A 25,500-nucleotide genomic window follows, 5' to 3' on the forward strand; every position below is an offset into this window, starting at 1 on the left:
CTGTTCCATCGGTTCACACCAGAGAGTGCACCATTGCCTTTTAGTACTCCATTTGTGAGAGACTTAAGTGAGTAATATTATATTGTACAGCACCCCACAAATGACTCTGTTTTTGCAGTTTCAAGGCGGTGGTCTGCCCCATATCAATAGTATATAAGGAGCCACTATTTCAATATTTTCTTTCCAATCTTGGTTTGTGATTTTTTTTTTTGTCTTTTTGCATTAGGCAGTGACCAGCAAAGGAAATCCAACACGTGTTAGCAATGGAGAAAAAGATTCACGGGTATCACCCTTTGACGTATCTTCTATCTTTATAGTCAATTAGCTAAACAACATTCTAATTTCTCAAATTTGCTTATACACGTATTTTAGGAACAATCAGGAAAATGTTACATAGTGCACTTTGGCAACTCTCAGTTATGGTGCAACTCCATATAAATATGGAGGTTCTGCCAAACCCTGATTAGTACCCGTAATATAATTTATGTGTCTCTTAACAGGATGTACAAAGAATAGGGCAATGGCTAAGAAAAGGAAGGCAACATATGTAGGGAGTGGAAAGGAAAACTCTGAGGTATCACACGTTGACACAACACACGATGACACATATCTTCTACCTTTCATTTGAAAAAAAAAAAAATGGTCCTTAAGTAATACTGCTTCTCTCTTTAGCCACAGGTTGGTAAAGAGATATCAAAATTGGCATTGGCACAACGTGCGCGACGGGAACGAGAACGAAACCTAAAGCAAAGCATTGCTCAGCGATCAGAACAACACCTGCTATGGGATACTAGGGTAAGACTCTTTTGAATAAAAACAATGACATGAAACTCTGCCCCAAAATAATATATTGTTTGCTACGGGGTTGAAGGTCGATGATTTTCACGGTAATACTTCTTTGAACATGTGTGAACTTTTTTAATAATAATTTAAAAAACTGATTAATAATTTTGAAATTTTAACTTCTAGGTCCGTACCTTAGCAGTTGCAAGAAGAGCAAATTATACGTTAACCACTCAATTCGTACAGACGGGATTCCTGAATGGTAAGTTGGATATTGAGCAAATCAATTTGTATGTTTTTTAGTCTTTAACTATATGGAGATTAGTATTTTTTGTGAGATTAGTTGTTCTAAAAAAATCGTGCTTATCTAGGTTTGCGAAAGATGAAAATGCACAAAAGTCGGTAACATGGAACCGCACACATGGATTTTCGCTCCCACAATCTTTAATAATTTCAAATGCCAGGAGAATTCGAATAAACCAATTTGCGTTTTGGACCAATGTAACATTTCCCCCTACATGATTTCATGGTTAATATTTGGGCATGCATCATTATATAACTACACTTGAAATTTTATTGTAGGTAAACTATTATCGCGTTATTGGCCTTATTGAAAAAATATATGTTGAACATCTATGGATTGATTTATGCAATACATGCTATAACCAAGTTGACAATCAGTACGGCTGGTTTATGTGTAAACATTGCGGCAGAGAAGATGTGCAGACTGTAACCAAGTAATCAATCCACAAATCTTTAATGAGTAATACAACTTATATGTAACACATACAACTTATTTGCATTTATTGTATGTATAATGCAAAGATGGTTGTAAAAGACTCTACTGGCTCAATGGAACTCTTGGTAAAGGACATGAAGGCAGAATTCATCTTACAATGTGTCCCTTCATATCTGAAGAAATTAATGTTAAAGGTAAATACTAAAAAACTATCTATATAAATTACACTGTCCATACGTGTTTATTATTCCTGCTCCAAAATTTGGATGCGTTGACCATTGTGCTCCCATGGTGACTTTTGTATTAAAAGTTGATTGGTCAGAAGAGTATTGGCATATTTTCAAAGGTAATAAAACAATTTAAATTATTGTAGGGGTGATAAGTTGTCATTTTGATTTAATTTTCAGTTCATATTTATTTGCGATGAATTTAATAATTCTTAATCTTATTTATGTAGGAAAATCGAGAACTGGCAAAGAGACATTGGATTCATCGTGATAAGAGCTTTTTTAAGACATTGAAAATTTGATAATGACATTTTATTTGTTAGGTTAAGTTTTACAAGAATATATTTGGTTTGACGTAGTTAATTTTTATTACGTGTATTGGGTGATTTATAGATTTTGAAAATTTGTATAAAACTTGAATATTATTTGCATCCCGAATTGTCCTGCACATATACCAAAGTTTAATTTGTTCCTACCCATTTTTTTAACATGTCCTCCTTTTGCTCATTGTTCTACAAATATCTTTAGTTTGTATTCCAAATATGTTGCGCCATGCCTTTAGGCACGGGCATTCGCTAGTGAATTAAAAAAGAAGAAGCCACTTTAGCTTATTTAGCCAAAAACATACAAGACCATTTTAGTTTATGCCTTCGGTATCTTCTACTACTTATAAGCGAGAAGTTCTGTTTGGTTATTAAAAACAACAAAAACTGAGAGATTCCAAATTGGGACCACTATATATGTTCACTAAGTGCATCTTTTCTTTTTCTTTTTTGTACATAAGAGGGCCTATATAGGCCGTAAGAAACAAAAGCACTTGACGCATAGCTCGATGAAGTACCCAAGACCATCGCGGTCATCGCGCAAAGCCTCCAACACGATTGATGGGGCTTGATCAAACATCACTAAGTGCATCTCGATTTAAAGATATGTATTTGTTTCTTTGGTTATTTATTTCGTTAATTCCTTAGCCGTGGGTACACAAAAAAAAACACCATTGGCAACTGAATTACCGACGAAAAAGATTTGGTTGCTGAAAGCATACTATTTAGTGACTAAAATTAGTTGGTCGTCGAACGTACTTTCCTTTCGCCACAACAATTAATTAAAACCTAGTCGCTAAAACTTGAGTCTTTAGTGACTAAATGTAATTTTGGTCACCGGAAGAAGGTGTATTCGCTTCTAAGGTATTTTTAATCACCGAAAGTAGATGAACACTTATATTTTCTTAGACTCTAATGGAAAAAATCAAACCTTTTTATTACTATGAAAAAATGAGTATAACCTATATTCTTATATTCCAGGAAAAATATAATCTATACTATTTCTTTTAAATATACGAACGTGTTTTCTATTTTTTGTTTCTAAAAAATGCCCTTAATACCTGCCCCATCTGAACCATCTTCCAATCGTGGTGGCACCCGTTGGTTATCTACCACAACTGCCGGTACGTCCCTGAGGTCCCTTCGGTTTGAACCGCATACAATGGCAAAACATATTTGCCCAACAGGATTTGGAATTGTCTTCTTCTCCACACTCTCTCTCTCTCGAATATGAGTTCCCTCTGCACTCTATTCACGCCGTATGCACCCTCCCAATCAAAGGCATTCTCGTGTAGGTGACTCAACGTAGAATTTGAGACGGGAAAGAGTAGGATGGATGACGAGAATGACACTTTTCCTTGCAGGGCCGCGAAGGTGAGTCAACCTTCTCTCTCTCTCCCCGGAAGAAAACAGAGATAATACTAATTCCAATCATGATGAACATTTGTTCATAATACTGTATTCATATTCCCACATTGCGGATCTTTTCCGAGTGCGAAAACCCACAAAATATTCCAGCCGCACCCATGTTTTGTATTGGTGGAAACGCTTCTAACGTGTTCGACAAAATGCCTTTTCCATATTGAATGTCAGTGGCTTTGTAGGAAACATGGTTCTCCTATTCTTTTTCCTCTTTATAAGTCTTATGTTCTACGTGTAGTCATATTGACACATTTCAAAAGTTACATGATCAATCATGGTGGATTTTGATAGCATCATCTATGGATTAAAATGATACTAGAACTTATGGAGCATTTTTACCAGTTTTTTTTTTCATCTGTATGTTCTCACTTCTCTCTAGCATGTTCACTACTTCCGCTGGCTTCTTCCTCGTCCATATATGAGTTATATGTGTACTACAGGTCTACAACTTAATCGAAACTGTTTATGGTTCCTGCCTGTACAATGCAACTATTTAATACGCCAGTTGCTGAGTATATTCCTCTTACAAAACATACACGTACTATAGTACAACTCCTTATCAGCCAGAACATGAACTCATTCCGTAGCTTTAGATATGGGTCGCACTGCCTGCTAACATCTACTTACCTATGGCTTAGGGTTTAAGATCAAGGGGTTTGGCTCAGGGTTTAAGATCAAGGGGTTTAGGGCTTGGGTTTAGCGTCTTCAGTGAAACATTGTGTGCGCAAATTGTTCGACACAATTTCGCAATCCTTATTTGTAAAGAAAATTGCTCAGGCCATTGTATTACACTCCCTGGTACACTACAAAATTGTGACGCTAAGAATCCTCTCTCTGGGTCTCTGTCATGCACAGGATTTTTGGAGAAGAAATGGTGTTTTGATGTGCCAAATGGGGGATCTTTGTTATTTTTGCAACGGTTTACTCTTATTTGAATACCTGAGTTTATTGGAAGTGGGGATGTGCTGTTTACACAAATGTGGATAAGTTGTGGAGATAACACATGAATGGGGTTCAACAATTCTATGTTTGTTGTGAACTGCATTTCTTCAAATATACCAGTACTAAAAACTTGTAGACCTACAGATGGTGGTGACTTGGCTTTTTTTGGCTAAATAAGTCAACTGGCTTTTTTTTTTTTTTGGTACTCAAAATTTTTTTACATTTGTTAGTTTCGCGTCAAATTTTTGTGGATTATTGGTTCGACTCAACGAGAGGAATAAAAAAAGTAAAAATTTATGGTCCAAACCTTTTTTTTGGAATAATGACGAAAAAATGGCTTATTTTTGTCTTTGTCTTTATTCAAAAAAATTAGGTTCCGATTGTGATTTTTTAGTTTTAGATTTCTCTTGTCATGACGAAACAATAATCCACAAAAAAAAAAAGACATATAACTAACAAAAATGCGGAAAAAAAATGAGAACAAAAAAGTAATCCAATTGGCTTATTTAGCCAAAAAGACCCAGTTATAGAAAGTTCACATGGCCTTTGAAGAGGATATAAAGTTGTAATGGTTTGTTGATATTCTTGTTGAAGTCATTGTTTAAATCTTATTCAAGGAGAAGACATATATACTGGATTTATGATGCCCCCTCCGGGTTGCACTTTCTAGGTAAATTGTCCATGTTGATGATTGCCAGTTGGATTTTTGGTTGTAGATTATTCCAGTAGAGGTATATGTCTAAGAGAGTGTAGGAACCATAGATCAGTTTCAGTTTCTTTCAGCAAGAATAAACAGTAACTAATAAAAGAGAGGTTGCTTTTATGGCCATTTCCCATTAATCTTGAAAGTCATTAGCATCTTTTATTGTCCTAATATTTCGCAGTTGTTTATTATAAAAACTAGAAAGAACAAGCAAGGATCAATAAGCATCATTCGAATATTTTCTATCTCCAGAATTTGGTTGATTAGGATGGAAAGTTTTACTACTGTTTAATTTTATTACGGTCCGTTTGGACATTAATGGAAGGAGTTAAGTATAAGATTTGACACTCCACTTTCAATGTTTCATACTCAATTCTTTTCCTTCGACAGTTAAGAGAGTGTGAGAGGCTAATAGTATAGTTTGATAAAGGTTTTCTAAACTAATTGTCTTCTTGTACATTGTCCTCATTGCCATGTTGCAGGGTTAGGACCCTCTTTTGACTGGATGAGTTGCTAACTAAGTTTTTGGAAAGAGATCAGAATGAACTTAAACCGTAAGGGGCCTAAAGGCAGCAACAAGAGATAATAGTTGGGATGTCTGTGATGCATGTGAGATCGTGGAGAAAGGCTAACAGAGTTTTTATGGTTTTGAGAGAAGGATAATGGATTGGTTCAATGAAATCGAAGCATCTGCTGTTCACCAAAGAGCAAAGAGTTCTTTGAGAGATGTGGCTTGCTTAAATCAGGCCCTTCTGGCCAAAGTAGCCTGGCGAATTCTCAAAAATCCTTGTTCATTGCTTTCTTCTGTTTTTCTAGGGAAATATTGTTGGAGACCCGCAGTTTCTTGATGCAACTGCACCTTCTAATGCATCTGGAGAAGCATTATGTAGGGAAAGGAGCTGCTGGAAAAATGTCTGATATGGTGGATTGGGGATGTAACTAAGATTAGTGTTTTTAAGGATAAATGGATTCCCAATGTGGATAACCCATATGGTGGAAGAGGCGTGGAGAGATTTTGAGGAATGAGAAGTTTTGCTTTAATTTGTGGGGTAAAGGTTGGGGTTTAGGTCTTCGTTCGAAGTTTCAGCTATTCATTTGGAAGGTGATACATCACATTTTGGTGGTTAAGGATGCTCTGTTGAGAAGGAAGATTGATATCAATCCGAGTTGTCCACTATGTACAGAGATGCCAGAGACAATTGAACATGTGTTTGGGCTGTGCAGTTTTGTGCAACGGCTTAGAACCCAATCGTAGCTAACTTAAATATTCAAATGGCTTTGATGGATTTTGTTAAAGTGTCAAGACATGATTTTAAGGGTGCTCACAATGTTGATAGAGCAGCTTTGTTGTTTTATGCAAATTTTTGGTTTAATGGGATGAGCATATTTTTTACATGAAAATAATAATAATCTTGACTTTTGTCATATTGGGAATCAATGCCTTATCCTTGTTATTGTGCTACCTGATTTATTGCCGCTAGACAACGTAGTCGCAAGACTTCAATGAAGAGTACCTGGTACCTTCCACGTGCTACTCTACTAGTCACTGAAAATAGATGAATACTTATATTTTCTTAGACTCTAATGGAAAAAATCGAACCTTTTTATTACTATGAAAAACATGAGTGTAACCTATATTCTTATATTCCAGGAAAAATATGTGTAAATTTTATTTTTATAATATTTAGAGTTGTATTTATTTCGAAAGCTTTAATTTGTTTTCTGAATTTAGATAGATACTTGTTGTCCACTTGGGGATCCCGTTCCCCGTTCCTTATTTGTCTCTGGGATGGAGAATATAAAAAGATTGATCTCTATCGGTGGTTGGGGACGGAGTCACGGAGATATGATAGTGATATCCCCGTCCCATCCCATATTCCAATACCATCCCTAACTCGACGTGCCATATAAAAAAAGTAATTGAGGTGCACTTTTAGCTTGAATGTTGGTATCGTTTCATAACCAAAGACCAAAATAGAAGTATTTTTGGTGAACATATAAAAAAAAGTACAGATTTTTTTGCACATGAATTTTACAAAGGTTTGGTCACGGTTTACTAAAAGCAAAATGATTTTCACACTCCTTTTCTTGTTTTTTAGTGAAAAAATTATATGTAAAAATTTCATTAGAAGAAAACAAAATGGAGTGCATATATCAAAATTGGAAGTGTAAAAATCATTGCCCTCTACTAAATCATGCTTAATCAATAAACTTCCCCTATGCAATGTATCTGTGTTCAATCAGCAATAACTCCTTTTAAAAATAATAATAATAATAAGGAATTGGATCCAGGATCCCTCTCTAGTCCTTAATTTGAACTGAAGGGGACAATTCGAATCTAGATCGTGCAAATTAAGTTGCAAACGATGGATGCTAAGACACTTTTTAAGGGTCGACTCTTACTTGTAACCGTCTCTGAGAAAATCCGAACCTTTAATTATACCAATGTATCATTCAAATTTGGACTATTCCTTCCACTCTAAAACTTGGATCGCAGAGGATTCGATCCCTTTCAATAAATAACTTTTCTTACCTCCTTTAAAATCTCAATTCTCAACCACCTTTGAATTGGTTTAATCCTTGAAATATGGATCTTCCAAACTCCTCGTCAACAGGTGATGGAAATTACCAAAATTTAAGCCAAAGATAACATCTGTCAATTCATTTCCATGTGCGATTGCTTTCAAAATCTATAAATTTGGGCAACTCAAACATAATCTACAGCAAAAAGAAATCGAGTTTGAGCAAAAATTATTTGTTACTCAAAAAAGTTGAAGCAATGGACAAATCTCAAAACGCAAGTTATCAAGCTGGCCAGGCCAAGGGCCAAGCCCAGGTGAGTTAACTTAGCTTTACTCTTACTTATCTTGCAATTTTAATTTTCCAAATTTAATTTTGCATGGTGGTGATTATAATTGTTAGTATTTTTTGTTGCAAGGAAAAGGGCAACCAAATGATGGACAAGGCTAGCAATGCTGCCCAATCTTGCAAGGAAACCATGCAAGAGGTTCTCGATCTCTATTTTGCGTCAATTAATTAATTTATGAAACTTCAAATTCCTATATAGAATTTTAGTCAGTAGATCGTTCGTCCAAATGATCAAATGCAAAGTTTTAAAACTTTTGGTACCAAAAACGGCATTAGTGCTCTCATGTCTTAAAGACAACAAATTGAGTTTTAGTTTCTACTCTCCAAGGGGTGTTGCCTTTGGGTGTGTTTTGAGTTTCATTATTAATTGTCTTATTAATCAGGTAATAAAATTCTTACTTATTGAAAGAGAAATAAATAAAGTCAAAAGAAAATCATAGTGAGCATTTAAGCAGGAACCCTTTATTTCAAGTAGCTTATTATTACTATTATTATTGCACAGACGGATGAGCAAGCGAAGGCTAAAGCACAAGGAGCAGCCGATGCTGTCAAGAATGCAACCGGCATGAACAATTGAAGCAGAGATGATGGATTTACGGATATCTTCCAACTATTTTTTTTTTCCTGTCCTTTTGCTTAATTATAGATTGAGCGGTTTTTGTAAGCTTCTCCTTAGGAGCTATAGGTTGTTTAGGTTGTCTTCTAAACAATCATTTGATCTCTCTCTTAATAATTAACCACATTCCTATTTTTCAAGTGGTGAGAATGACTTTTAGGCTTTTTGCATATATATGGATCTCTACCGTTGTTATTGCAAATTTTTTAATCTGTCTGCTTCTAGTTGTGATAGTAAAACATTTGTGTTCGATAAATAAGTCCTCTGAATGGGTTTTGCAAAATTAACCAATATTATCTGTGCAACATTAATAAGCCAAAAATGTAGATTTTTTTGGGCTTATTTACGTTTTTATTAAAAAAAATTTGGGTTTGGATCATAATTTTTATACTTTTCCGATTCCTCTCGTCGAAACAAATCAATAATCTACAAGAATTTAACGCAAACTAACAAATGCGGAAAATGAATAAAAGAAGAAGAAGACACTTTGACTTATTTAGCCAAAAACATACAAGTGCATTTTAGTTTATGCCTTCAGTATCATTGTAGTACTACTTATCAAGTGAGAAGTTCTGTATGGTTATTAAAAGCAACAAAAATTGAGAGACCCCAAATTGGGACCACTATGTTCACTATAAGTGCATCTCGATTTTATTTTTTGTCAGAAACTAACTAGCATAGATTAAACAATACGAATAAATCTGGGATATTTATCCCTACAAAGTCTTGCTGAAATTGGAAAGACAAAATAGACGGAATGTATTCGGTTCTTTGGTTATTTATTTCCTTAGCTGTGGCTACACGAAAAGCCACCATTGGAGACTGAAATTACCGATGAAAAAGATTTGGTTGCCGAAAGCATACTATTTAGCGACCGAAATTAGTCACTAAAACTAGAGCTGGCCTTTAGCGATGAAATTTAATTTTGGTCTCCGAAAGAAGGTGTACTTGCGACTAAGGTACTCCCTCCGTCCCAATTTAATTGTCACTTTTGGGAGTTCGTGCCACTTTTCGATTGATTATATCTTGTAATTTATAATGTTTTAGGTAATTTTGAAAACATTGTATTATAGAACAAATCGAGATCTATCAAACAAGATCCATATTGGATATAAAATTCATTACCAATTTAAAGATATAACGAGTTTTTTTATCCGGTTAGAATAAAACTGAGACAAGTAATTTGGGACGGAGGGAGTATATTTTTAGTCGACGAAAGTAGATGTTTTTGCAACCAAACGGTTAGGAATCTAATTAATACTGTATAAGCAAACAGCATCATGTAGCTGCCGAAAATTTGGGAGCTAGGTTTGGAATCTTATACATATGGCGACATGCGTTGAAGGTACTGGACGTGATGAATGATACATTAATCCCTAAGTAGAACATATTAAAGAGATGGACAAGAGATGCGAGAAATGAAACCGTCCAAGATAGTCATGGGCGGGGTTAGCCAAGGGGAAGCTAATTGACAAGTTACAAACAGGTGTAGGATTCTTTGTCCCAATTTGATGCAAGATTGCTTGTCGAGCTGCAGAATGTGAAGAAGCATTTACTTAAGTTGTTGATAAAATAACTATAATTGAGCGGTTGAAGACATTTGTAACATCTATGTCACGAGGAGGACGAAGTCATTGAAAGAAAACATGAGAGAGAAGCTGGCTGCTTGGAAGATACAATTCTTAAAAGTGCTCCAACTCTTACCAAAAAAAAGAAGGGCGTAAGTGTGAGAAGCGACTAAAAAATTGGGTTGAGAAGCAACGTCCAAGGAAAAGCAAAGTTACTTCAACCCGATGGAGAACCGCCAAGTTCAGTTTCAACGGTTTCAAATTCTTATCCTAGAACTCCCTCTCATTCATCACTAGTACTACAATAAGGCAATAAGGCGAACGTATGAGAATTTTGTGCGCATCCTTGTAAGCTTAATTTATTTGTGGCCAAATTACTCAATTCGCACCAAGCCCAAACTATAGAGGGTCAAGTGTAATTTGTCCAATGGTTAATTAGTGGGAAGATAACGGAAGTTATCTATTACCCTTGATTGGCACAAAATCGTAACTGCAAGCAGTGACGGAGCCAAAAATCCCGTTCAGAGGGGTCACCATTTCACAATAAAATTTAACGAAGAAATATTGAGTACAAAAATTTAAGTATTCTTTAATAGGCACAATAGCTTGTAGCCTAATGTATTCAAAAGATTCAAAACATAAGCACAAAAGATAAAAAAAAATACTAGCAATTTGCAATTTGCCCCTCTGAAACAAGCATTTAATTCTTTAAGTGGTCCATTAATTTGGTTGAAATTATGTGAAAACAAAGTAAACAATAAGCCCATATACCCAAAATTTTCAATTTCTCTAATATTTTTTAAGTAGGTGTATCCGACAAAAAAAAAAGGGGGTAGGGAATAAAATTCCGGGATGAGGGAAGGGGGGTGGTGTTTGGGGGGAGGGGGGCACGTGACCTCGTGGTCACATGTTGGCTCCGCCCCTGACTGTAGGGTTACAATCAAGCCAATTGGAAGAGTAGGGACCAAATTAAAGTGACCCGAAAATCAAACTAGGGACCATTTAACTAATTTACTCTTTAATTTTCTGTTTTTTAAATATTGGAGCATTATACAACAAGGCATAGTCTGCCCTTGCAAGCTGTTTTAAAAATAAATAAAAAAAACTGCTTAAGTTTTAATTCTTGTTTGTTTCATTATGTTCATCGTAATTGTAATAGGGTAGCGCAAGAGGCTGCAAAATTTACCCTTACCAGTGATTCTCCTTTGACTTGGCTTGGGGATTTCCAAGTTGGGTCCAACGGACTGCCATTGCCGATATTTCTACTATGAGTTAATTAATAAAGTCTACCGAATGAAAATAAGATCAGAGAGCTTGTAGCTGTAATTTTATTACCGTTGCATAACACATGGACAAATGGAGAATGTTTGGCGATTAAAAATATACTCCACAATGGTCTGCGTTCTTATGAACTTAACTTAAATCTGAAATTTTGTCTTTATTTGAATTTTTTTCGCATTTGTTAATTTTGTGCCAAACTTTTATGGATTACTGATTCGTCTCGACAAGAGGAATCGGAAAAGTGACATTTTTTTTACTTTTACGCAAATGTTACCCAAGTAAAATTTTACTTTTTCGGTTCTTCTCGTCGAGATGAATCAATAACCCAAAAAAATTTGGCGCAAAACTAACAAATGCAAAAAAAAAAAAAATCAAATAAGAACAAATTTCTCAGATTTAAGTTAAGTTCATAAGAACGCAAGTATTAATTTGATCGATAAATTTCCCCTATTCATGTCTAGATGTCTCGGAATGAGGAGCACCGGGATTGCTCCCTAGGCAAGGACGGAACCAGAAGTTTACCCTAGCAGTGGCGAAATGTATACTAAAAAAATCTAGTAGTGGCGAGACTATATAAGTTTGGCATAATTTTTTTTTTTTACATATAATAATTGCATTTTTTAAAATTTTAGTCGTGGCGGTCGCCGCCACTAAACCCTCCTGATCCCATCCTTGTCCCTAGGAACTCCCGATGGGCGAGCCTGGTTACATACCCTTCCGTAAAACCCTAAGCAGTTCGGAAGGAATGAACTAAGGTATTCCCTATTGTGCGAACTTGGAGTTAGCAAGTAGGAAGAGTACTCATCTTTTCAATTGAAGAACTTTTCTTACCTCCTTTAAAATCTCAATTCTCAACCACCTTTGAACTGGTTTAATCCCTGAATTATGGATCTTCAAAACAACTCCTCATCAACAGGCGATGGGAATTACCAATATTTCAGCATGTGATGGTACGTGGTCAGATTATTTTCCACATGTCGACCATTGGGTTGCTTTCAAAATCTATAAATTTGGGCGACTCAAAAATAATCTACAACAAGAAATTGGAGTTGGACCCATACCTAGAAAATTATATTTCCTTACTCAAAGAAGCTCAAGCAATGGACAATTCTCAAAATGCAAGTTACCAAGCTGGCCAGGCCAAGGGCCAAGCCCAGGTGAGTTAATTAGCTTTGCTTTGCTTCACTTATTTTGCAATTTTTAATTTTCGAAATTTTCTCATGATGGTGATTATATATAATTGTTATTTTTGGTTGCAGGAAAAGGGCAACCAAATGATGGACAAGGCTAACAATGCTGCCCAATCTTGCAAGGAAACTATGCAAGAGGTTTTGTTTTGTTTTTTTTTTTTTTGTGCGTCAGTTATTTTATGAAACTTCAAATTTCTACAGAGAAGTACGCGTTTTGTGGAGAAAAAAAACATGTGCAATTTTTCTGCTATTCTAGTTGCGTTTTGAATTCGCATTTTCTTTTGTCAATTTGTACAAGATGATTTGTCCAGAGCTGGTTTTGAGCTAAAGCTCATAAAGCCACCGCTTTAAGCCCCCGATTTTTTGACCATATTTGAGGGCCTCCAATTTTATTGGTCCACATTGTAATTAGGCCTACATAAAAATTGAGTGATTGTAATGGTTATCGATTTTTGGGTGCTTATGCTCTCAAATGATTGTAATGATGTCATATGAAGTTTTTTCCACAAGTATTTTTAACTATGCAAAGTAAATTGAGGCACCGTTTGAAAAAGTTCGTTTTAGGCCTCACAAATGTCAGAGTCGACCCTGGGTTTGTCAAAATGATCAAATGCAACGTTTTTAAAGCCTTTGGGATAAAAAACGCCGCCTAGCTATATATACGTAATCTTTTTCCTTGAATAATTTCGAATTTGTAAGGTATAGTTTTTGCAGTTTAGTCAATTTGTACAAGTTGGTTCATCCAAAGGATCAAATGTAAAGTTTTTAAAACCTTTGATACCAAAAATGCTGTTAGCGCTCTCATGTATGGAAGAAGATAAATTGAGTTTAGGGTGTTGCCTTTGGGCGGGTTTTGAGTTTTCATTGTCAATCATCTTACTCAAGTAATAAAATTCTTATTTATTGAACAAGAAAAAAATAAAGTTCGAAGAAAATCTAGTGATCGAGCATTTAAGCAAGAACCTTTATTCTAAGTAGCTGATTGTTATTATTGCGCAGACGGGTGAGCAAGCAAAGGCTAAAGCACAAGGAGCAGCTGATGCAGTCAAGAATGCAACTGGCATGAACAAGTGAAGGCTTTAGAGATGATGGATCGACGGATCTCTTCCAACTATCTTTTAGTGTTTTTGTTTTCTTTTTTGCCTTCCTTTTGCTTAATTTTTGATTGAGGAGTTTATGTAAGCTTCTCATTAGATCTCTCCCTTCGTAATAATTAACAACGTGGTTATTTTTCAAGTGGTGAGAATGACTTTTAGGGTGCAAGTCTTTTTAATCTGTCTACTATTAATTGATGATCGCGTGGTCTAACAGGAAAGATACTTGTACAATAGAATATAAAGACTATACAATAATATGGATATGTGCCTATAAATGATAAAGATTTCATTATAAAAATGAAATCTTAGCCGTAAGACAATAAAAGTTGAGAATAAATTATATTCATCGCCGGTGTAAAACCCCACTTTTTCATCACAGCCTATTATGAACCCCATTGAGTGTCTATTGTTGTGATCTGAATCGTTCATATTTTAAGACCTGCAATATAGTATTACCATTCAAAAAATCGACTTGATCAAATCGATATATATATATATATATCAAAATTTGAATTTTGGTTTATAAAATGGGCGATCTAATTTTTGTCAATAATAATAAAGATAAACTATCCATTTTACAAAAAAAAAAAATTTTTTTTTGATACTTCTATTGATGTCCGATCAAGTTTAGTTTTTTCATGGATACACTACTATATGTGGTCTACAAGATGAACGGTTCAGATCTATAATAAACACACGATATGACCAAAAAAGGTGGTGGTAGAAAAGTAGAATTTTCCACCGCCAGTGGAAAGAATTTAATCTCTCATAAAAGTTTGTAGCCTAATAGGTACAAAACTAGCTTATAAGGCAACAAACTTTTATTGTGTTTAGAATTCATTACGTGTGGTGTTCACAAGCCCATTTTCATATTTTAAAGATAAGTGAAAACCTTAAAAACTTGATGAAATGTGGGTAGAAAAAAGGGTATGGAAAGGGAGGGGAAAAAAAAAAGTCAAGAAATTTTTAGGGGATTAAAGTGAGAGTTTTTAATCCTATGCTTCTGATTAGTTTATGGACGGGATTTTAACGGGTTGCGAGTCTTGCGAAGTTGTGTAAAGTGAAGGCAAATGATTTTGGCATTCTAATTTTTTATGATGGCACTCCAATACTTATTTTTTAGTGTAAAAATTATACATAGCAAGCACACTAAAAGACAAAATTTGAAGTGCCATCATAAAAAATTAAAATGCCAAAATCATTTTGCTAAAGTGAAACGTGGCTTTGACCGGCATAGAGTTCGAAGTGAGGGGGAAAAACAAGATATGCATAATGCATAATTCATAATCATAGGTAATCCGAAAAGTAAATCCAAAAAGATAAATCAAGTTGTGTTTCTTGTAAACTTGTAAGTCTGAAACTTTTTCGATATTTTTTTATGTTGCATAACTTTTGTTTACTTTTTCGTTGTAATTTTTTGAAGTTAATCGTTCGTTCTGATAAGATAAATCCGAAAGTTACAAAAATATGAACAGATGTTAAAAAATGCAAATAAAACGATACTTTTTTTTTTTATCCACAATAAGACGATACTTTATACAAATAAAACAGTTGTTACAGTACGAAAAAGAAAAATAAGTTTACTAAGAATATAGCCTTTGGAGAACTTGACTTGACCGGCATAGAGTTATTAATTTGAAGTGAGGGGCAAAAGCAAGATCCATAATGGTAGATAGCCCGAGAAGTGAACCCAAAAATAATCCCAAAACGATAATCTCATTCGATAAGATTCACTTTTAATTTGATCAGAACCACTGATTTCACTTTTCGGAACAATGGCGAAAAGCTGAAACTTTAGCCCTGCTCAAATCAGGTGGGACCAGCGAAATCAGGAGTAATGGCGCGGAATCGCGGGAAAGGTACACGTGGCGGGAGTACAATGGGCCAAGGCTGATAAGGCTTCCTCATATAGATAAAGTATCTTCCGAAACATCTTCACTGTCTCCTTCACTTTCGCCTCTGCAAAACCATTTTTGCCAAGGAAAGCATTAACTCCGCTTGTCAGTCAACTGTATGTATAACGACCCATTTTCTTCACTTGATCCCTGCATTTCTACGCTTTTACGGTTCATGTTGTTTTCGCGGTTTGTAGGCAAATGAAGTGTTTGTAGAAACGCCTGAATGAATATTGGGCTCTTTGCTCGATTTTCTTCTTTTCCTCCCCCCCGGAACTTGTGTATGTATCTGTTTAATGGTTATTTTCCATGGTGATGTTTATATCCAGCAGTTTTAAGCGCTGGATATTCAATGACACTCAACCCACTATGGTTGGTTAAATGAATAACTACCTCGAGATTCTCGTTCAATGTTTAGGTTCAAGTCTATGTAGGAGTTTTTGTTTTTATTTTTAAACTTGGACTCTGTAGCAGTTTGGTGGGACTAAACATACTCCTTACCACTTGTAGCACATGGTTGGACTTTACCTTTGGCCCCGACATAGGTGCGGTTGCTTAGGTTCCTCAGGTTCAAGTCTCTATAGAAGCTTTTTTTTTTTTTTTTCCTTTCTAATTTTAATTTTAGGCTCCATAGCAGTTTGGTGGGGCTGTTTAGTGCTTGTAACACGCGGTTGGACTTCAATTTTAGCCACGACATTGGTGCGGTAGGACCTGCAGATGGTTATGTTGTGTTGAGAGCAATACCTAGGGTAGCCTTCTTTGCATGTTAAGGTCTTTACTAGTGAATTTGTATTAAAAAAAAAAGGGGGTGGATAATAGTTCCTTGTTATCATGCTTCATACTCTTGAAGGTTCCCTTTTGAGTTTCTTACAAAGCAAGGTCGTCCCTGACGGCTAGCATTTGTGGGGCCTAAGCAAACTTCAAGGTTGAGGCCCTTTACGTACTTCTACACGTAAACAAAAATAGACGACCACCAATCTAGAAAATATCTCCAAAATAGTGATTACGACAAGAATTTAGAAATATCATTTAGCTATCAATCTGCTTGCATTTTTATCAGCAAATATACTAGTAGTTATAGTAATTACACTGGCATAATCAATCTTTCGTGCATTCTCCTTTTAATGGATAGCTCAACCGTTCTTATGACGTGGTTGGCCAAAAATAATTTTGGTGAACTTCGACTTTGAAAGCTCCTTTGCTTTCTTGTTATAATAGACGTTGGCTTAGAGTTACTCTTAAAAAAATGGGCCCTTTTCTGGCAATTATCAGACAATACTCTCTGCTATAACGACTCATTGGATAAATTTAATTGACACTCATTGCATCTGTCAACAAGTGGTTTTCAGTTCGCTGAAGTCAATATTTGATCATGTTACACAAATGCTGCTGATACCACTGTTTCTTTATTCATCCAGGCATCCATGGCTGTAGTTCCAATATGCTACAACATGTGCTACAAGGACCAATGTCTTTTAAATTCAAATGGTATAGGAAAGAATGACAAGGGCTTTATGTGGAGCTTTACAACTGTCAAGGAGGATTATGGTGGTTTCTCTACAATTTCTGGGCGATCGAGCAGAAGAGGATTATTGAGTGAGTCTGCTGGTGTTCCGCTAAAAGTTAGTCTGAGAAAAGGTGCAAGACTTTCTCAAGGCATGATTTGTAACAGACGATTTGATCCTTTCAATACTGCAGCTGAGTTATCTGTCCCACCTACAATGCACAAGTTAGTATGCCATCTAGGATCCAGCTCCAGTAATGGTGCGCAGCAAGGGAAATTTCACGTGGTATGCCATGCATACAAGTCAAGTTTAAATGAGAAGCAACTGGAGTCACTAGATACTTATTTGGGAAAACTCAAAGAAGATGCTGATCAACCTTCTTCAGTTTTTGTAAAAAAGAGGGAAGAGCTTAGTCCAGTCAAAGCAAAAAGGGTTCTAGGTACTCTAGAAGATTATCTTGGCAAGGTCAAGAAAGGTAAAAGTCCAATAATTCAGTTCTCCCATTTTCAGTTATGTGGTTTGAGAGTACCTTGATTTATTGCGTGAGATTGACCTCGGGCTTAACTTGAATGATACTAGTTGTAACACACGTTTGCAATGTTTGAGTAGAATCAGAAATCAGAACCATATCGCTATACCTGACACAAGGGTTGACAATTGTGAAATATGACCGCCTCCTACCATAGTTTTCTGCATAAAGAGAACTATAATCTCCTTTTCTCAATGCAAATGGCCTCTTGGATACCCAATGTCATGGTGTGCCTGCATATATTTCTGCCAGTTGGTCTTTTCTCTTTCATGTGGGGAGCCGCACTCTGATCAAATGAAGTACGCTTCCGATTTCCAATTTTGAGGAGTGGTGTATGGCCCTGATATATAATTCTTAATGCGTATTTAAAGATCTTGGTTCCGATTTTTAGAAGATTTCACTTGTAAGTTAATAGTCACTTGACACATCAAATGGCAATATGTTGAGTATTACCCTTTCCTTTACATGCAAACGATGCAGATGAAGAATTTGATCCAGAAAAGTTTTTGCATCATTAGCAGGCATGACTTAGACTTGATTAGTAATTATGCACGGAAGCTGTGATAAAAAAACGTAAGTGAGGGCTTTCCTATTTCATGTGTAGTTCTGCTACCTTTGTAGCATTCATGGCATTTTTCTCATTTAATCTTGTGATTCCTTTAGCGGAAATGAGGCCATCTCTTCTTAACAAAATTAACTGGAAATATATTAGTCTTTATCTGTATGTTTGTTTATTGAACTGAATTAGGATTGATCTAACCTTTTCTTTTCTTGTCGATCAGATGAGAAGTCAGAAACCTATACACCATCTACTTCTGATGGCAAAACTTCTGAAGCGACACCATATTCTGTGCGGGTAGATAATGAAAGAGATGGGTGGAAGAAACTTAAAAGCTATATGAAGTTAAAAAATAAGGGTGGTGAGGGTGGTCCAAAGAGCGCATACAATGAAACCTCTGATCTTTACTTGATGTAATATACCCATCTCCTCCTTAAACTTTTTGTTTGATATTGTATGGTTTCTCTGGCCAACAATTTGAATTTACGATTTGGCAACTCTTTCCTCATACCTTTCCTGATGCTCCTAAGTTTCTTAATGCAGAGGTATAATGGTTTCCATAAACATTGCAGTTTTCCTGTTCGAACTAGCAAGTCCAATTCACAACTCTGACTTAGAGGTCTTTTCAGTCCCGTTGGTTTATGGAGCAAAGATCAATCACTTGATTCTACTTGGAGAATGGTGGAGGCTAGTAACGCCAATGTTTCTGGTACAAGATTGATGATTGGGTTCGTGTTTCCATTCTATTATTGTTTTTTTTTTTGTATATTAGTATATTGCTACAAAAATGATAAGTTGACAACTTCTTTTGTTGGTCTATGGAATTGGTTAATAAATTGACACTCAAAATGTTGAAATATTTTTTCTGAATCACTTGAAGGTTCTAAAAGGAAAAAGGTTCTATTAGTTGCCCTTACTTTCGATTGGTAATTGCTCTTTGTAATCTATGGGTTGACTGGAAAGTCAAGAGACCTACCAAACATCCATTGGTACAGAAGTTGATGATTCTTCTTCTTCTTTGATTGTTATTCTGATATTACCATTTTCAGGTTCCACCTGTCAGTTCAATAATTGAAAAGATAAATGTTAACCGACTTAGTTAGTATTGGTAATTTCCGTATGACAAAATTGGGTGTCGTACTCGGGGGATGTGCTATAATGGGCTCGGTAGACTACATTGAGTGTTTTGAGAATGTTATAGCTGAAGTGTTGGACCTGAAGTTGAAGACATAGCTCCCCTACGGTCCATTTTGCCATGTAAATTTGCATTGCATGGTTCATTCGAATAGGAATTTTGGTTTCCTAAGTTGCATTAGTATTGGTCCGCTTGCCTTAGTTGAGTCCTGTTTGACGTAGAGTCCATTATAGCTTTCAAAACAGGATTCAAAACTGGAAGGCCCCGCCTGACATGGGCCTGATTCCAGCTCATCAGAAGTGCAGTTTGATTTCGCAAAGACAATGTTTCCGCTCTATTGCTGCTTGATGCGCGCTCCAACGGGCCACTGAACTGCTGGTTCTGTTTGCAGCCCTTGAACCTGACTTCAAATTAAAGGGCTCTTTAGCATATTAATAGAATTAAGTGCACTATTGGGAGGAAAACTCGGCTCCCTGAGCAATTAGTTTTCTTAAAATCTATTTTTGCCATCTATCAAATTTTTTTATTTTTTTGGGTATTTAAAGAGTCTAAAGACTGTAGTAGAACACAAGAAGGCGTCAACAGAATGCCATCAGATTACGAAACAAGATCAAAATAAAATTTCTGCTAATTAATGGACTGGAATAGTGAGCAAATAATTGTTGGTGGTTTCATGATTGAGTTTGTGGGTTGAACACCTGGACAAACTGTTGCGCTACATACGCATCCCCAGGCTGTTAAGTAATGGAGCTCAGGAATGGGGATTCGAGCTCCATACTAATCCACTTAGCACGAATTTCTGTGCTTCCGTGCAGATTGCTAGTGACATGCAACAGTTCTTATTCCTTTGTGAGTTTGTATTTCTCTGTTGGATTCATCTTTAGTTATCTAACTTCTTGGAGAAATGAAGTCGTCATGAAGAGGTGAAGCCACCATTGAAAATGTCATTTCCAAAGTAATGTGTTTACAGAAAAGCTATCTGTAACAATACGAACCTGAAATGCTGTGAAAGGAATATAAGTTGGTTTCAATTCCCTTTGATGCCCAGAACCTAATAATGGACTGTTTGCATTCCCTTCCATGTGTAAGGTCTGAGTTTCTGGATATGCTGCTCTGAAGTATTTTCTCTTGGCAGCACTCAGGAATCTTTCACATTGCCCTTGGTTGCTGGATGCTTCTTACTTTTGGGCCTCGAGTTTGCAGAGCATATGGATCCTTTACCTTTTTCTTGTTATATATCCTTGGAGGAATTTCTGGTAACTTGACCAGCTTTCTTCATATACCAGACCCAACTGTGGGTGGGACGGTAAGCAGCATTCACTACTTTCTGTATATACTTAAAATGATACCAATACCTACATATCTCTGTTATCAGACATCAATGTTCTGACTTTTCTACTTGTTCTCTTTGCTTGTTGCTTGACTTCCTTTACCAATAATTTCTACTTCATTCTACATTAATCAGTAAAAGTTGTACAAAAAGGGCCGCAGTCGTGAGTGTTGAGTAGGAATTTCTTTCTTTGAGCTAGCATCATTGCTTCACAAAGCTGTGCACACCTTTAAAGTAGGTGGCAAAATGCAAAAGTAATGGGAACGACAATGAAGTGATAGGAGCTACAAGGAAATTTAGCCTTTTTTTTGTTCTTTCCACACACACATCCTTATGGCCATATGCCAGCATATATCTTCTCTTGTACTACTTTCTTATTTAAGAAAATTGTGTCACTAATGAATTTAGGGTGAGGGATATCATGATATGTTGTTCTTAAATGCATCATGCATTTCTACAGTATATGACCAATGATTTGTCGAGAATATAAATGATAAAGTACACTTTCCAAAAAAAAAATTTAATGACAACAAAGTTACTCCTCTTTTGACTAGCTTAAGCTTTTAGATGAGTTCATGGTTAACTATTTGATATGTTATCTGAGCAGGTAATAGATCTTGCGTTCGAACCTCACCGTTTACCTAATGATTAAAAATATTCTCTCTTTTTTAGCCCGCTTATGGAGGAGAGCCTTGCTACATGTGAGGGGGCATGTTGAAGATATTATTAGGGGGCATGTTGAAGATATAAATAATAAAGTGACCTCTGTCTCTAACTTCTTTTTTTAATCAGCAACCTTTGTCTCCAACAGTTTAAGCTTTTAGACGAGTTGGTGGTTAACAATCTAATGCGATTATCTATTGTTCTTCCATTCCTTCTCTGTATTTCTTGTATCCACCTCTGTAGTAATCGAGTCATCGTGTGTGCTTAGGGACCGGCATTTGCTATAATGGGAGCTTTCCTTATTTATCAAATTCAAAACAAGGATGTCATTCCACAGGATGATTTTGATAACATGATTCAGAAAGCAATAATTGCTACTGCCCTCAGCTGCTTATTGAGCAATTTTGGTCCAATTGATGACTGGTTAGTGCTACAAACTTGTTCTGCATTTGATTTCCAACGCATTGATGATTGGTTAGTAGGCTATGAACTAGTTTTACGGTGGTTTCTCTAGATTTTGAAAGCTAAAAGGCACAAAGCTTGTCAGATTACTCAAGTCACCTCAAATGATACAAAACAATAGATTGAAGCATGAGTGGAGCCGCACGGCATGGTGGCAAGTAGGGAGACATTGACCTGACCCCATCGACTCGAAAATCCTCTATTGCTTACACATATATATAATTAATCATATAAAATTATTTTTTGATCATAGTCACTTTTTTACATTGGACCCTCAGAATTTGTTAAGCTGCCTTACATGGCCAACTAAATTAGGGCGTTGTACTTGGTGAAGTATGTACTTAACCCTATTATACAGAAACCCTGGCTTTGCCTCTAGATAAAAGGGCTCCATTTTCTCATGGCTATCCAAGTAATGCTTGGCCTGAGATTTTACATTTTCAGCTTATCACATCTAACCATTTCTTCTTTTCCTTTTTTTGTGCTTTATTTTTCGGGTTGGGGGGGTGTCAATGTTGCAGGACACATTATGGTGCAGCTTTCACTGGTATAGTTTATGGATATCTGACCACCCCAATGCTGCAAATGGATGATAGATCTTCAAAAAGTGGCCAAGAAGAAGGAATTACACTCGTCAGACGCAATGTCAATCCTTGTAAGTCGCTTGTGGTATTCTCCCTCTTTGTTCTGGTGTTAAGCTCTTTACTGTTCGTCGTCGAACCTCCCCTCAATTCACTGCCAGTGGGAAGGTTTTTGTAAGTTTTCGTCGCGAGCATAGATTTGATCATCTTTGAGCAACTTGTATAAATGAGAGCAGAGTGGAGGACTATATAATGAATAAAGGCACAATTATTCTATTCTATTAAACTTTGGTTTGGTGACAGAAACACAGCACCCCGCCTATATTTTAGTGGTGGTTTTGATGAATCCCATGAACATAATTCCTTCAGAATGTTGTTTGGGAAGCAATATAGAAAATTGAGGGCAGTGTTTGTTTGAAAAGACTAGAAAATAGGATTGAAAGATCAATTGTGTCTATGGAAAAACCAGAAAGCAGTTTGCCAGGTGAAACTGTTTGTTGCCTCTTAGTGTTCATATCACTCTTTGGGCGGTGGAAGGAAAATCCAAAGTCGTAACAAAGAGAGTGGGGAAACCTACAAAAAGAAGAAAGAAAGAAAGAACGAATTTTGAACGCAGGAAGGCCCAATTTCGTGATCAATTGGACCGGTTAAAGTCTCGGAAGCCCAAACGTTACTTAATTGCAAATTACCCGATTTGGCAATTTTTGGACGAGCTCGGATTGGGTCCAAACTTGATGGGCTAACTTATTTTCGCGCTGCGGTCAAGACTTACCAGTCACCACCCTAAGTCATGAGCCACGGTGTTTTTCCACCCAATTTCTTCATTTAGGCCTTCAATTTACGTTTTTTGCCGCTTTAAAAAAATATTAAATCGTTAATAACTTTTAGACCATAATTCCGTTTCAATTGATTCTTTTTGGAAAAGTCTTGTTTTTCTTTCATTTTCCAATTTTATTATTTTCCCCAAATTTTGGGAATTTTTGTTTTTAAGTTAAGTTTTGCTAGGGTTACAAATTTTTCTCTATAAAAGGGTTGTTTACCTCAATATGTAGGGAACTTTTTATCAATAATATTCAGAGTTTCTCTATCTTTTTCTTGTGCGCAAGGTTTACTCGTGAACTCGAATTGTTTATCTCGTTTGAACTAGTAAGCTAACTCGTCTCTTGTGAATTCCGATTCGTCAAGAGTGGGGAAACCTACAAAAAGAAGAAGAAAGAAAGAACGAATTTTGATTTATCAAATTGACGGTCATGGACAATTTAACTTTAAACTTATTGACCAACTATTTTATGAACAAATAATCAATTTGTTATATACGTATCAATGTATAATCAAGCTAATTTTTGTGGGAATATACTACTGTGCAGACTCTACCAGATAAACGGTTCAGATTACTGCAATAAATACACAGTGGGACCCACAAACGGCGGTGGTAGAATTTGTACTCATATGAGCCTATGAGGTACTATCATTAGTTTTGGCAAACAGATTTGGGAAAATGACGGCCCATGACGTATTTTGATAATTAATACTCGCCAAGAACAAGCTAAGAACATTTGTTAATGCTGAAAATGTTCTTGGCGGGTATTAATTATCAAAACATATGATTGTCCGTCATTTTCCCAACAGATTTAAAAGACATGTGCCTTCTATGTTGGTGTTTAAGCCCAAGCAGCATTTGTAGCTGTAGGAGGCAAACACATGGTCGATGAAGTGTCTGTAGCAAACGAAGTAGAAATTCACATCTGGAAACAAAATAATCGACGAGGCCAGATTATCAAAATCGGCTTTGAAAAAGCATCTGACTCTGTTAACTAGCTATTCTTGTTGGATGAGGCAGGATCATTCTTCATTTTTGAAATGGCGTTTAAAGAACATTTGAACGTGAGGGGTAGCCCAGTTGGTAAGGGAGCCCATGCTCAGGTCATGAGGTGGTGGTTTCGAGCCTCGATTAGGGATTTCAAATGTAAAAAAAGAAGAAGAAAAAGAAAAAGAAAAAGAAATGGCATTTACTCCCTCCGTCCGAATTTAATACTTCAAAATTATATAAAGCATTATAAATTACAAGATACTATAATCGATTGAAAAGTTCCACGAGCTTCAAAAAATGACTATTAAATTTGTACGGAAGGAGTAAAAAGTTCAAGTCGAGCCAAGTCAACACTTGACTTTAGCTGTACACCTGTACTATCCCGCGTTGACAGCTGTTGCACAAGAGAGCTCAAAAAATCTTTGCTTCAGAAACCATTTTCAAACGAATTGAGAAATACGGAGTATTAAATTTCACCAGTTACCAATTTTTAATTTTATTATATTAGATTTACTCATATAAAAGAATCCAATCCAAACGCGCGCATGATGTAATATGGTGTTCGCTTTTTTCTCTTTGGAATATTTTTACCAAAAACCAATTCCAATATGACTACACAGTGTTCATCAAGTGCCGTCTCGTGCATGGCACCTGCCGGCTTGGGAAAATTAATTAATTACGAAGATGCGATTATATTCTTTTATTTTGGAGAAATTATTCTATATATGCTCTTTGATCATCAGGGGCATGTGGTGCAAGCTCCATGTGTGTTACGATCGATAATACTGTCAGATTCATAACTTTTGTGTTAATAAATTAAGTGTCAAAATTATATAATTTATGTTGTGTGTTGTGATTGGTATGAAGTATTGCTCGAAGAACAGTTCAATAACCTCTCATTCTTTTTGAGGTTTGGTGTCAAATCAAGAACGTCATATGTCTAATATTATTCTATACTACTATAGTTAATGCATAGACGATTTTTGTGACAGTAGCCCGGAGAGCTACACATGGTGCGCAATAAAATTTTCTTGAATTTTTATTTAACGTTACTCCTTTTCTAGGATTGATTTCATCCCCAAATAGTCAAGGGCATGGATTTCTTCGTGTTTTATTAACGAGTAAAATACTTCGGGTTGCCCTTATCCTGTTGCTGGGAAGGCCATGGATCAATGGCCGAGTCCAAACTGCTGACGATCCCATCAACTCCACATCAAAAAAAATCTGCCCCGGTCCGAGACAAAATGGTCGATTATCGGGCCGTTGAGAAGT

The 25,500-nt window shown here is 36.1% G+C and overlaps 4 protein-coding genes across 6 annotated transcripts in view; all 4 read left to right on the forward strand.

Moving 5' to 3' along the window:
• The window catches only part of LOC131298983 (stress-induced protein KIN2-like), a 39,257-nt gene extending 30,464 nt beyond the window's left edge, over nt 1-8,793 (forward strand). The window contains exon 4 of the transcript XR_009190582.1: nt 8,702-8,793. The gene's annotated coding sequence lies outside the window, so the exon portion shown is untranslated. The remainder of the gene's footprint in view (nt 1-8,701) is intronic.
• On the forward strand, nt 7,818-8,763 carry LOC131298984 (stress-induced protein KIN2-like). The gene is made up of 3 exons (XM_058324506.1): nt 7,818-7,975; nt 8,078-8,146; nt 8,510-8,763. Exons 1-3 carry the CDS (start codon nt 7,919-7,921, stop codon nt 8,582-8,584), a joined length of 201 nt encoding a protein of 66 aa, XP_058180489.1. The 5' UTR covers nt 7,818-7,918; the 3' UTR covers nt 8,585-8,763.
• Nucleotides 8,794-12,404: 3,611 nt separating the features above from the next.
• On the forward strand, nt 12,405-13,898 carry LOC131298982 (stress-induced protein KIN2-like). Its single transcript, XM_058324504.1, has 3 exons — nt 12,405-12,629; nt 12,732-12,800; nt 13,662-13,898. The coding sequence occupies exons 1-3, from the start codon at nt 12,420-12,422 to the stop codon at nt 13,734-13,736; spliced, it is 354 nt and encodes a 117-aa protein (XP_058180487.1). The 5' UTR covers nt 12,405-12,419; the 3' UTR covers nt 13,737-13,898.
• A 1,943-nt stretch (nt 13,899-15,841) lies between these two features.
• On the forward strand, nt 15,842-22,724 carry LOC131298018 (RHOMBOID-like protein 9, chloroplastic). 3 transcript variants are annotated; one of them, XM_058323279.1, is made up of 7 exons: nt 15,842-15,935; nt 17,073-17,634; nt 18,471-18,660; nt 18,791-18,956; nt 20,518-20,688; nt 21,644-21,798; nt 22,359-22,724. In XM_058323279.1, the coding sequence occupies exons 2-7, from the start codon at nt 17,079-17,081 to the stop codon at nt 22,594-22,596; spliced, it is 1,476 nt and encodes a 491-aa protein (XP_058179262.1). In that variant the 5' UTR covers nt 15,842-15,935; nt 17,073-17,078; the 3' UTR covers nt 22,597-22,724. The 3 variants fall into 3 exon arrangements, with proteins under 3 accessions (XP_058179262.1, XP_058179261.1, XP_058179263.1); XM_058323278.1 differs by lacking the exon at nt 15,842-15,935 and adding an exon at nt 15,966-16,026; XM_058323280.1 differs by lacking the exons at nt 15,842-15,935; nt 18,471-18,660 and adding an exon at nt 15,966-16,026 and having other exon boundaries at nt 18,820-18,956.
• The last annotated feature ends 2,776 nt before the right edge of the window (nt 22,725-25,500 follow it).

The sequence above is a fragment of the Rhododendron vialii genome, chromosome 8a, assembly GCF_030253575.1.
Source record: "Rhododendron vialii isolate Sample 1 chromosome 8a, ASM3025357v1".
Lineage (NCBI taxonomy): Eukaryota > Viridiplantae > Streptophyta > Magnoliopsida > Ericales > Ericaceae > Rhododendron > Rhododendron vialii.

What these genes read in the sequence shown, in the direction of transcription:
- LOC131298982 (XM_058324504.1), top strand. Translation starts at nt 12,420, where the DNA reads ATGGTACGTGGTCAGATTATTTTCCACATGTCGACCATTGGGTTGCTT. An exon ending in AGGCCAAGGGCCAAGCCCAG is followed by an intron (nt 12,630 to 12,731) that starts GTGAGTTAATTA and finishes TTTTGGTTGCAG; the next exon opens with GAAAAGGGCAACCAAATGAT. An exon ending in GCAAGGAAACTATGCAAGAG is followed by an intron (nt 12,801 to 13,661) that starts GTTTTGTTTTGT and finishes ATTATTGCGCAG; the next exon opens with ACGGGTGAGCAAGCAAAGGC.
- LOC131298018 (XM_058323278.1), top strand. Translation starts at nt 15,970, where the DNA reads ATGTTTATATCCAGCAGTTTTAAGCGCTGGATATTCAATGACACTCAA. An exon ending in ATGACACTCAACCCACTATG is followed by an intron (nt 16,027 to 17,072) that starts GTTGGTTAAATG and finishes TTATTCATCCAG; the next exon opens with GCATCCATGGCTGTAGTTCC. An exon ending in ACCCAACTGTGGGTGGGACG is followed by an intron (nt 20,689 to 21,643) that starts GTAAGCAGCATT and finishes GTGTGTGCTTAG; the next exon opens with GGACCGGCATTTGCTATAAT.
- LOC131298984 (XM_058324506.1), top strand. Translation starts at nt 7,919, where the DNA reads ATGGACAAATCTCAAAACGCAAGTTATCAAGCTGGCCAGGCCAAGGGC. An exon ending in AGGCCAAGGGCCAAGCCCAG is followed by an intron (nt 7,976 to 8,077) that starts GTGAGTTAACTT and finishes TTTTGTTGCAAG; the next exon opens with GAAAAGGGCAACCAAATGAT. An exon ending in GCAAGGAAACCATGCAAGAG is followed by an intron (nt 8,147 to 8,509) that starts GTTCTCGATCTC and finishes ATTATTGCACAG; the next exon opens with ACGGATGAGCAAGCGAAGGC.